Source organism: Bombus flavifrons, chromosome 13 (genome assembly GCF_040668555.2).
Source record: "Bombus flavifrons isolate JBK064 chromosome 13, iyBomFlav1_principal, whole genome shotgun sequence".
Classification (NCBI taxonomy): domain Eukaryota; kingdom Metazoa; phylum Arthropoda; class Insecta; order Hymenoptera; family Apidae; genus Bombus; species Bombus flavifrons.
In genome coordinates, this window is record NC_138454.1 from 12296453 (window position 1) to 12308788 (window position 12336).

The 12336-nt window shown below is 43.8% G+C and overlaps 1 protein-coding gene and 1 long non-coding RNA gene across 2 annotated transcripts in view; one reads left to right on the plus strand and one right to left on the minus strand.

Annotated features, from left to right (window-relative positions):
• The first annotated feature begins 857 nt into the window (after positions 1–857).
• Positions 858–12336, plus strand: part of Poxn (paired box pox-neuro) — a 31570-nt gene continuing 20091 nt past the window's right edge. The window contains exons 1-2 of the mRNA XM_069125609.1: positions 858–1384; positions 10253–10291. Of these exons, the coding sequence (XP_068981710.1) occupies positions 10279–10291 (13 nt within the window). The 5' untranslated portion in view covers positions 858–1384; positions 10253–10278. The remainder of the gene's footprint in view (positions 1385–10252; positions 10292–12336) is intronic.
• LOC138186089 (uncharacterized) overlaps positions 3844–12336 on the minus strand; it is a 29943-nt gene continuing 21450 nt past the window's right edge. The window contains exons 2-3 of the long non-coding RNA XR_011174796.1: positions 4543–4759; positions 3844–4482 (exon numbers count right to left, since the gene is read on the minus strand). This is a non-coding gene — a long non-coding RNA (uncharacterized LOC138186089). The remainder of the gene's footprint in view (positions 4483–4542; positions 4760–12336) is intronic.

A 12336-nucleotide genomic window follows, 5' to 3' on the forward strand; every position in this document is an offset into this window, starting at 1 on the left:
CGTTTCGATACTCGGCACGTCGAAGGTTCCTCCTATTCCCCTCTTTCTCGCATCCCCTCCCTCTTCCCACTTGTACTTCCTTCTTCGTCCCGCCTTCGTCTCGCTTCTTTCCTACGCTCTGTACACCTCCTGCTCCCTCCTTCCGGCCGTCCTTCTCGCCGCACGCTCGCCGGCCAACCGCAGTCGTCCAGCGCGCGTTTGCCCTCGTCGCGCGGACCTGCCACTCCGACGGCTACCAGGAGTAGCTGCACGCGCGCACGAGGTGCCCAGCGCCTGGAGGAGGTCCAGGAAGACAGCCGGAGAAGCGGGTACCACTGCGGCCGGCACCGTGCCAACCGAGCTTTCACTCGTTAAACCGATCGATCGCGTAGTACCATCGAGACGAGCTTCTTATCGATAGACGACCGCCGACAGTTTTATCGGCTCGCGTTACCGAAACGACCTATCCTTTGGTGATATTCTCGTTGATTTCTCTTTATCGAACCGATCGTTCCGTATAGAACAGTACGGCCACAAGATCGAACTTCTCTTTGCGAGATTATATCCGCTCCGATTATACTGGAAATATAGAAGGAAGAATGGCAGTTGGAAGATCGAAGCGGACGAGAAGAAGCGCATGCACCGGACAAGCGAGAAGATCTGGTATCGAGTGTTGAGAGAGAAACGAGAGGATCGGTTCGCTGGAGTTTCGGAGAGTGGCGCGCGCCAACGCTTTCGAGTTAGAACCTCGTGCTACTTGGTGTATCGTTGTCGAAGCACGAGCAAACCGTCTCCGCGTTACTCTGGATCGTCGTCGTCGATGCTTCGCCGCGCCTCGCGAAATACAGATTGAACGTACAAAAATTCCAAGCAAGTTCCAAGCACCGACGAGAGTATTCGACGACAGTTCGACGAAGAATCGAAGCGCGGAGAAACGATGAGCGTCGATCGCGGCAACGACGACGAAGCGAACGACTCGATAGCGTCTCCGTTCGAACATGACATTTAACCTACGTCCTACGGATAGATCGCGTTGATCGCCGGTCATTAACGAGACAATCGACGCGTCGAGCTTCGACGACGCGTGCAAACACAGGATCGAAGCGGAGAGAAACTCGTCGTGGCCTGTCATACGTCGTAGGTGTATCATTATAGAGTCTGGTTTCTCTTGACGTATTCGAACACTCGTGAAAGCGGAATCGCTTCCTGCGACGATAAGTGTCACGGAACATCGGTGTCTAAAATTATGCCGAGAATCGTGATTTCGCCGTGAATCAAAACGGAGATGGAAGATTGAAAGAGAACTTTCGCAACGACTTTTGACGCCAATACGATCGACCATTGGTGGCAACTCTGGTTCTTCCGGACGAGAAGAGGCGGTTCTTATTGTGGGAAAAATCAACAGGTACGTACATCGATTTTCGTTGTATTTTTAACAAAAGTTTGCATCGATCGGAGATGGCAACGGATATTTTGTATCAAGCTCTGGCTACAAAGTAAGAATTCCAACTCTCTGAAACGTCGCTTGTTTCTTAACGATTTGATTTATAATATAACGAAGATACTGGAGATAGTCGGGGAGAATTGCTTTCGAATAATCGTAGACTGTACGATTATTCGATAAAGGTTACCTTTACTTCATGTTGATTTACGTAATTTATTAGAGTCTTTAGTTGTGGAATATTTTAACGAGTATGAAATTATTCGAGTAGATCCATTCATTTAGATAACCTCGATAATTTACCGAGTAACTCTTTTCCTATGTAATATCTTAAAATCCATTTTTGCGACTATTAATCGTTCATTAGAATCGTGCTGATTCATTTTAAAGTTAAAAAACAAAAAAAAAAAAAAATACGCGGTAACGTTGCTCCGCGATCAAAGAAAAATTTCGCCTACGTTCGCAATTTTGATATCCAAACCGAACGATTTAACCTCGTAGAATCGATCAGATTTGCCTCGTGTACGTTTCGCACGAACCTCGATTCGAATATCTGTAATAACTGGCGCGGCAATAAACAACGAAACGTAGCTGTAAAAATCCACCCTTCCCTGTACGTTGATTACGCTCGAATTTCCAAATTGTCCAACTACCGTTTTACCAAATTTCATAAATATAATCGATCAAATTCCAAAGGAACTTTCAAAAACAAGTAGAATTTCACACCCAAGGGAGATGCAAAGATCATTTTCCCGTTCAATTTCAGGTGGTGCGATTAAGTCGAAAATAAAGCAAAAAGGAAAAGGAACACGTGCGACCGTAGTCGAAACACGTCCCTCTGATTCCTCCGATTCGGGGAACGAGGAATCTCCTCTTTCCACTGGCGGGTCTCGATAACCCGAAATGAAGGGTATCATCGTACGGCCGTATGCGTGTCAATGACATAACACGAAAATCAGCGGCGCTAATTACGCGATAACGATCCACCGTTAGGGACCCCGGCACGGCGGAGAGGAACGACTCGTGTGCCGGTTCTTTCGATCGGCGAAAGAGGAAAGAAAGAAAACGCGAGCATGAACTGCCCGTGACTACGTCCAAACAAGGAAGCCCTTAACGTATTTGTGTGCGTGTGTATATAAATATATATATATATATATATATATACATAAGTTTATACGCGAGATAAAGGCTAGATGTACCGTAGCTCGCAAAAGTATTCAAATACCCGTAGATATTTTTCACGGACATATTATACGCGTCGTACGGCGTAGTTAACGCAAATCGAATATTTTCCAGCATTTTCGTTTTATACACAACTTTATTTTCCATTATAAATCCATTATTTCGATAAAAGTTTGCCACTCTTACGCTATCGGACGAGAGTTTAAAATCGCTACACGTTCCATGCAACACGAGAATTTTACAAAAATCAATTTGAAATTCTGCATGAGACTACACATATGGAACGAAAGGATATAATCGTTGATATTTATGACGCTAATTACGAATTAACGATAGTATTCCGATAACGTAACGTACTAGACAAAGCGGAATTTGTCAAACTTTTCCAATCAGTCTGACGTAAATGCTGTAACGTTATGTATATTTACGGACAGCAGTGTATACGCGGGTCCTTGTATACGTGTACCCGGTCCTACGTGTATACATATACATATAGAGATTTATTCGGTTTGGATATACGCGATAAATATTAAAGTTCCTTATAAAACACAAAGTTCTGCCGCTCTGCTTGGCCGGCGCAACCGGGGGCCTCTGACACGCCATTGCTTCATTTAAAATGCAAATTCGTCCGTGTGGCGTGAACCACAGCGGCCCGAATTATTCTAATTACCTCCCTCCAGTCCCCTGTCCGCCCTTTTTGCTCGTTGCTTCGCCGCGCTCTCGAAAGCTCACCAGGCTTCTTGGTGCTCGCCTTCGATATATTTCGAGGGAGAGAAAAAAAAAAAAAAAAATCGAGATTCCGCTAAATTCGTGCTTGTGCTCAACGATAAGCGACAATTTTATGTCGGTTTTCCAGCTAACCTTGAGCGACGTGGCCCCGAAGATATTCTTTTTGCGTTTAATATTCGTTGCAATTTTGTGGCATGCCAAACATCGTTGTACATCGTACAAATACCTTTATAAATAGCAAATCTAAAGGATAAGGCCGGTCAATTACGTAAAAAGGCGATATTTATCGGACAACCAATTTGTCGCAAATTGATAGGGATTTTTAACTAGAATACCAAAGTTCGCGCGTTCTTTCATGGTTGAACGGTACAGAGAGTTAGCGAGCGTTCGAATTCGGCCTCTCCAACTATCGGAATATGCGAATAATTAAGTCCGTATCAGCCCCGATTTGTATCGTTCGGTTATAAAAAACCGCGGAACCTTGGGTCAGACTCGAGCCAAGTTATTTAACTTCAACTTGTACTTTATATTTCGCACGACAGATGCGATTGACGGTACTTTTATCGCGTGATACCTACGATACAGATTACAATGCTAATTTTAAGATCTATTAAATTCAAGCATCTTGCGCATGATCTAACGACCAGATCTAAATCGTTAAATCGTAGGAACGAACGTCGCGCCCGTTCTTTCGAATTTCTCCTAACTTTCGTTAGGAAGCGAATTGAAGCTTTCGAATTTTGCATCGAAACCAGACCATCCATCTACGAAAGGAAGTCGCGACACAAGTTTTTTACACGGAACCGCAACGTAAATAGAGAGGATGGGAAAGAAGGATAGTTGGAAAAAGGTGGCCGAAGGAAGAAGCTAGCAGGTAGAGCGGCCACGGTAGCCACGGCCAGTAGGTACGCAGAAACGTGTTAAAGTGTGCTAGAAACGAGCATAGATTATCGTGGGTAACGTGTTCACGATCCGAGCGAGATGTCGTGTGCATGTAGGCCTAATATATTCAGATTTTTATGGCTGGTGGCATATCGGAGATACGGCGGTCCACCCCCGTCCCCCTGTCACCCTCCTCCCACCCTGAACGCGGTGTAACGTTGGCTGTGTCGGGGCAAGCCTTCTCCACGTACCACTTAAAGCGGGGTAACCTAATGAATAAACAAAAACTAGATTTCGCTTAGGGCTTACACGTAAAAGCGTGACCTTACCGGCGATTTACCGCCTGCGGTTCTCAAATCGAACCTTTTCCACGGCTGGATAACCTGCAACGAAAGACGTAACAAGGGAAATAGATTTCTAACTTTCACGATGATTGGATGACATATTTGCGGCTCTTCGGGTTTCCATCGTGTTTTTAACGTCAATACCTGTCGTTTCGTTTCCACGCTTCGCGAACGTTCCAGTTCGCTTTTTCTCCAGGCCGAGCTGAAAAAAGAATTTTATTTGGAAATAAACAATATCGACTTTCGCCAAATTTAGTCCTTTGCTCTAGCGCTTCTCGCTCCGTACATTTCGATTACGTTCTAACGAAATATTTATTACATATTAAATCTGTAAAGTTGTAGACTCGCTGATAAAACTTCATAGCGTAGACTGTTTCGAGAAATGTTACGTCTATACCTTATTCCCCTCTCTTTCTCGTTTCTCGAGTTATCGAACTAATCGGTCAATAACAATCGATTAATCGCGAATGGAATACCACGCCGACTCTAAAACATCGATCGCTGCTTTCAATTAACTTACAACCTCGTTATTGTTACCTTACATTTTGATCCGTACTGTATCTTCGTTTTTCAAAGGTTTCCCGTGTCGACGATACACCATCGGAAGAAAAGATGCAGGGGTTCGAGTACTCGTTTCAGACGGATATTACGTTAGACGGTTACGTAGTTTGTCGCTTGGCAATCCCTTTCAAGAAATTTCTTCGGGCTTTCTTCTTTGCTGGATCGTTATCGCAAGGGTTAGAGGGATTCGTTTTTACCTCGGTGACTCGATGAAACGACGCATGAAACGACGCAGCCAAGGATTCTTCGCAAAGTTCTTTTCCTATTTATCGACGGAATGACGAAATATATTTATTAACAATAACGAGTTGAAGTTCGACGAGATTCTTTCAACTTTTGTCGAGAATATATTAAACGATAGTGAAAAAAAATAGATTACGTTGATTCGAAATAAACGTTTCCAAGCGTACGATAGCTAAGTGAAAAATACGCGTACTATACTTTTCGAAAAGCGGAGCAGCGAGAGAGAAGAGCGCGTGAATCGTGTTTGGAGCTCAATACTGTCTTACGCAGGCATCGATGTCACCGTAGTTACGTGTTGTTCCTCGGTTTTCCAGTCGTTATAATCGATTCCTGTACGCTTAATTACGTCCAATGTTTTACCGTTCGTGCGATACGCTATAACTCGCGGTTAATTCAATTTGAGATTAATTGAAAGATCACGAAGGAACGAAAATCGTAGAAAGCTACATAGAACGTTAAATACGTTGCTTGCTAAGGAAAATTCCATTTACGAGGTCTCGCTCGTGCTGCCGATCAAAGACCTTGAATCGACATAAAGATTGTAACGGCGTTAAATCGATTTAGATAGATTATCATTGACTTATTAAGAAGCATCTACAAATTTCTTTCGCGGTAACGACGGAACTTTGAGCGAGTTCGAGCAAGTATCGAAATCTCCTTGTCGAAGTGAAATATTTGTTTCTCGAGAAGTAGTCGGTGAATTCCTCGAAATCCTTCGAATCTATTTACGAGTTAAACGATCCTGCTCTGACACGCGTTATAAAGCGTTCGCGCGATAATCCGCATACCCAAAATCTGTAAATTAATTTATATTTCCTTAAATTCAAAGTCGAACAGATCTTGTTAAGCCTTAAAATTCCACGGTACATCGGCCCTTCGAGTTTCGGCGTTTCCACAAATTTTTACACGCCCCTGGTCATCCTCTTTTTATTCGAAGCATCCATCAAGCCTTTAGGCGCGAGTTTCGGCCAAGCCGCGTAATTGAAACATCGGTATCATAGCGTGGCCAAAAGAAATTCACGGCGGCCCCCTTGCGAACCGGGAGAAAAATTCAGCGTGTCGGAGTCCGAGAGCGTTCGGTTCGTACGTCACTTTTGCACGTACCGCGGGGCGAGCGAAGAGCAACATCGAAGAAAGAAATAAAGCGGGAGGCGGGACACGTGTTCACGAGAGAGTAACAACGGCAAAACACGTGGCGCGCGAGAAATGCGGCGAACGATCCGCGTTGCCGGCCCTGTTTGATTTATAATAATCGTTCAATCCTCATTACCGAGATATTTTATTGTGGCGACCGCCGTTCGACGAGAAACTGGCCGCGCGGAATTTCCGATCATCCTTTCGAATCGAACGCAACCTCGCTGACGCCTACGAAAGAAAATTGCCAGTAATTTTCTTCCTATGTGGAACGAAGGAAGCGTTTTGTCTCGTAAATATCAAGCCTCGAAGATGGTTAGCGATAACGATAACGGCAAGGCAGCTTGTTTTTCAAGCGAAACGTTTCACTTTTTGAGGGAAAATGGATATCGTGGATCGTTGGTCGCACGATTTTTCGCGGCAACGTCGATATCGATTCTTCGACTTCCGAATTCCTAGATTTTCGAATTCTTGCGATAACTATCGAATTAAAAAGAAACGAATCGATCCTTATATAGATACATATAGTTTGCGGTAGACGCGTTTCCATTCAACTCGTGGCTACTACGATTAAATCGGAATACGTTTACGGATCTTCGAATTTAGCCTTCGATTTCCTACCGAGATTACAGCGAAGACACGTGAACTCTCTAACAAGACTCGGAACTTTATATTCGGATACTCGATGGCTTGGCATAGTACAAACGAAACTTAAAAGAACGCGTCGAAGACACGAAATCGAATACTTGGTACGAATAATCGATTTTCTGCAAAATTTCAACCGCGCGCGGATGTCTGTACCGTCTGAAAGTAAAAAGTATCTTTGCCGAAATATGAAAACTCGAGAGAGCGAGAACCCGTCCCGAAAGAAACGGGCTTTGAGACGAAAAACGAGAACCTTCGTCGATGACGGTTTCGCGATGAAAGTTGTACTAATTAAATTAATACGCGTCGTTGTACATCCTGCTTCCGAATCGTGCTCGTATCCTCGAACGAATAAAGGGGCAACCGCTGCTTTAACGAGCAACAAGCTTGACACCTTGAAATCACTTCGTGTTGGAATTTGGTATCCGCGAACTTTACAAACACCATATACGTAGAATCGAGTTTTTCCACGGCGATCGTCGACGCCGTAATAACTTTGCACCGTCGATTTTCCAGGTCTTTGCGCGGACGCGGGGCAAAAATGTTCAGCTTGTTTTCTTGCGAGACACCGACTCGAATACGACATTCCCGATTTCTTGCGGATCTCGAAATTTCGCTGATACGCGACACGATTCTCACGTTCATTTTTCTCCTCGATGTTCCATATATTTTAAATCCACGAGATACAAATCTTATCGATGATAAATCGATTCGTAGTAGACGTCCGAGTAAAGCCATCTATGATCGCGTTACCGTTTAAAATAATAAAATGCGAAGAAAGCTGTGTGAAATTCAGCTAGGCGATAATATTTCGTGGATACGGCAAACTCTTCGAATTTGCGTTAATATCCGCTGTCTGCCCGATTATTCTCAGCTGTGACGCTTTCGACGATACCTTTTCGCGCGTGTAAATTATCTCGCGACCGATCGATCAGCTTCTCCGAACGAGCAACGAAGAATCGTAGCAAAATTTCTAACGGAAACGAGGAAGAAGAAGACGAAACGGGGGAAGAGGAAAAAAAAGAGGAATAATTTCGTCGATAGCGCGACCGTGCAGCCGCGTAACGTGTAATAGTTACATCAGATTAGGGGAGCGAGCGTGTAAGCAGGCTTAATGCGTGGGTAGCCATCGAGTGACCGGGGTGAGCTCGGTACTCGTTGCACATAGCCGAGAATACACCTGAAACCGTGCTCTCTACTCGCTTCGCAAACACAACCGTGTTGGCCATTTGCTCCGCTGGCGGGGACCTCGACACGAACGAGGCGAGGGTAACGACGAGAAAGCAAAGGGCGGCGGGGGTAGCGGGTGCTTTGGTAATCGCGCATTAATTTGCATCACAAAGTACACGCCACCCGCCACGCTACGCACGCATTCCACGTAGTTTTCCGCTACCGTTCGATCTCTTTAGAGTTCTCAAGCCGTCGCGGTCGCCACCGACACACCCACCGGTTTCCTCTCCTTTCCATATCCAAGAACTGTCTACGTACTTCTTTCGATCAAGTATCTACGCGTTAACATGATCATCGATATACGCTGTTAGGCGACCTTCGGACGTGGAACGCATTCGCGAGGTTCGGTCGAACCCCGCGCTTTCGAAGATTTAGCGAGAAGAATTAGCGAGAATAGCGCCTTGTTTCGTGGAAGAAGAAAGGCAGACTTTCGACTGCGAATGAGAGAATATCGGATAATTTTTTTGTAAATCTTGGTGGAACTTGTCTCGTACCGCGGCAGAGTTGCTGCATCTTTATTCGGAGGAAGAAAGAATCGTTCTTATGGATTTTAGCGGTTCTCGCGTGTCGCGAAAGAACTACTCCGCCTTTACTCGCGATCGAAGGAGAAGAGAAACTTTTACAAATTATCGCGTCTTATTCGTTGTGCCATTTCAAAAGTATTTTATTTCGTTTTAGACGTTTCGGACGCTTATGATTCCGTAATCGGTACTTTGACGGAAATAGGAAGTACAGGGCGGAACGGTGGTTCGCTCGTCCAAAATACTCGACGAAACAGGAAAAAAGTATCCCGTGACCAGGAAATAACTTTTAGTAGCGATAGTTATACCTATATAACGTTTCTGCCGTTGCTTATTTCGACGAAAATTGCTACTGTAGGACAAGCGGAGAATTGGAATCAGCGAAACGAATTAATGCCGGTTGACGTGACTTATGATTTGCGATCGAGTGTGTCTAATAAGACGGCGCTTAGAATATTTTCGCAAACCTACTCGTTACAATTCCACGATAAAAAATCGTTCATATTCCGTTTGTTTAGCGCGACGATACTTTCGTATCGACCCGATACAGCGATCGAATGTTTCTTTATATCGCCTAACCAATCGTCGACCATGTACAATCATCTTGAATTTTCCTAATATAGAAATTTCGAATACGAATTTTTCGTTTTATATAACGGTAATAATAACGGGTGAGGTGCCTGTCTGACGATTTTGGTTACCGCCAAAACGTCTTAACTCAACCAATAACTTGGCACGTTGCAATAATTCCGGCAGAAATAAAAAAAGAACAAACCAGATCCTCTTTCCTCGACCTCCAACGAACGCGATTTAGTTACGAGCTATGTGTGCATCTATCCCTAAAACAAGACGCCGATAAGCGATTTAAATCGTTTCTTAAACGTTACGTTAAAATTAAATCGACAGAAATTGTTCGGAAGGCTCTGCCCGATCAAATTACAGCTGCCTTCACGCGCGTTCGTCGCCGGGTGGCAAAATCGTCGATACGCGCGCCGATCGCGAATAATCGACCTAGGCTCGGTTTCACCCGCGATTACGTTATTTTCACGGAATGAGAGTCACGGTACCGGCAGGCGATAATATTTTGCCGCGTGGTACGGTTGCATATTTAAGGGTTGCCGTGTCAAGCGTCAAGCGCGCCCTTTGAATACATTTAAATTCATTAACAGTAAAGGCTATGTTCCCGTAAACTGCGGCGCACACATGCGAGACCCTCTCTCAACACACGTACGAAATATGGTCATCGTTATGCCATAAAACGGTCGAACCCAGCGCTCGAAATAATTGCGTGCGCCAAAGAATCGACCGATGATTGCGAATGATCTACATTCGTTAATGAACCGTTCTCGTTTCTGTTCCAGACTATCGCGGAAATCCTTGGATCAATATGCCGCATACAGGTGAGTTCTACTACGCTCCTACGTTTACTACCTTGTATTTCCCCTCCTTTTCAATATGCCAAACAGATTGCATTTAGTCGAGTTTTGCACTCGTGAAATTCGTCAATTTTAATTTTCCTGAACGCCGAACGATCGTATCGTATTCTTCTGCGATTATACGATATCATAACGTATTTAAATCGAAGGCTATACGCGTTTATCTCCTAGTAGCGTCTTCGAAGCTCAATGCAGGTTTATTCTTTCTTATATGAGAGTATTCGCATATACACGAGAATATGGGGAATTATATTTGCAGCAATTACCGTACAGAGATTTCTAGCTTATACGGTTAACGTTTTCGGACACTGTAGCTAGCAGTCTTTTAAGGAAGAAAAGATACGAAGGAAATTGCAATCTCGTTCTTTGCGAGTTTTCCATCGATTCAACTCCTTCCGGGATTTCCATGTCGATATCGGTGTTAAAATTTCGATTTCGTCACGTTCAATTTCTATTTCCATTTCTGCTTGGAATTTGCAGATTTCCAGTATTATCTATCTATCGTAGTATATATTGGTAGCTTGGAAATTATCCGTCGTTTTCTTCAGCTTCGTTAGCCTTTGATTCTATCGCTGGTATCTCGAATTTTACTCTTATTCTCATTGCCCGTCCTCCTTTTGGTATTCTTGCGCTAACTTTATTTATTGCTGCATCCGTTTTTTGACGCCCTTGTACCACTTTTTATAATTACTAAAATTACTCGCCCGTTGTCCTTGCGCTGTTTTATTGTTGCTAAAATTTCTTTTTTGATGTCCTTACACTGTGATTTCGTTTTCCCTTTTTTTTTCTTTTTTGCTTTATCTGCTTCTTCGTTGTCCTTGCAGCGCTTTTTTATCGCCGCAATTTATTCTTCAAAGTAATTAACGTAACTCCTTTTTCAACATAATCTTGTTCAACAACGACTCTCTCGTACCTTGCGCAAACTTAAAGCGTCTCTCAACGATAGAAAAACGCGAACGGAATAAAAGGACGAAACATGCTTGGAAATTGACGAAATTTTTCTCAAAAAATTACCCTCCTCCACTGTCGTCGCACGTAGCTATATACGTATAACGCGAAGCGACAGAAATTCAGATTCGACGAAATCCAGCTTCAAATCAGCCATCGACCAAACGAGTCTTGGCAAAACTGACGTATCAGCAACGCTATGATACAGCGCTATGAATATCGGCTGTTTCAGATTTATACGATGACATTTATGCCAGCCTCTCGTTATCTTTTCTCGGACATTTATTACGAGGTCAGCTACCGTCGGCGAGATCAGAAGACGAGTCGTTCGCTGGTCAAAATTAAAATCTCTCCTTTCTTATTCTCTTTGCGCGTGCACGCGCGCTCGCGTCCTTTCTTTCGCGCTCGCTCCTTCTTTCTTCTTCTGTTGCTCCTCCTTGATTCCTTGCACGAGCGATCGGACGCTCGAGGCGTCGGCTAAATTACGATTTAGAAGCCAGTTTGACAGTAATTAACGAAGAATTTTATACGGCGAATCGAGAGGCGAGATCTATAGACCTGTTATTAAACGAGTTTAATTATATCGCACTGTCTGCCGTGCTTTTTGCCTCTCAGGTTCCACTTGCCGTCGTCCCTTCTCCTCGTTTCCCTCGTTCAACGTTTAAGTAGATTATTAACACGACTCGTAAGACTTCTAAACAAGCTGCGGTATCGAGATTGCGGTTGAAACGAAGGGAGGATTGTTTTTTTTTTTTTTTTTTTTTTTATTCCTTTTAACGATTTAGCTATCATCGACGCATACGTTGTATCGCCTTAATTACTCGAGCAATTAAACGGTTAAGTATCCGAACCGAGACTTTATTCGATCGAGGCAGAATGATTTACGATTGATCGGAGATCTTTGCGTGAAAAAATGCCTGCGACATTAGCGATCGATATAATTAGAACGCGTGGTAGAGCAGAATAGGATTTTAAAAATGCGACTTTCAAGTTCTATGGTAAGGAACGAGAACTCTTCGAAAGTAAAGCGAAATATGAATTTCTGTTCGCAAAAGATTCTT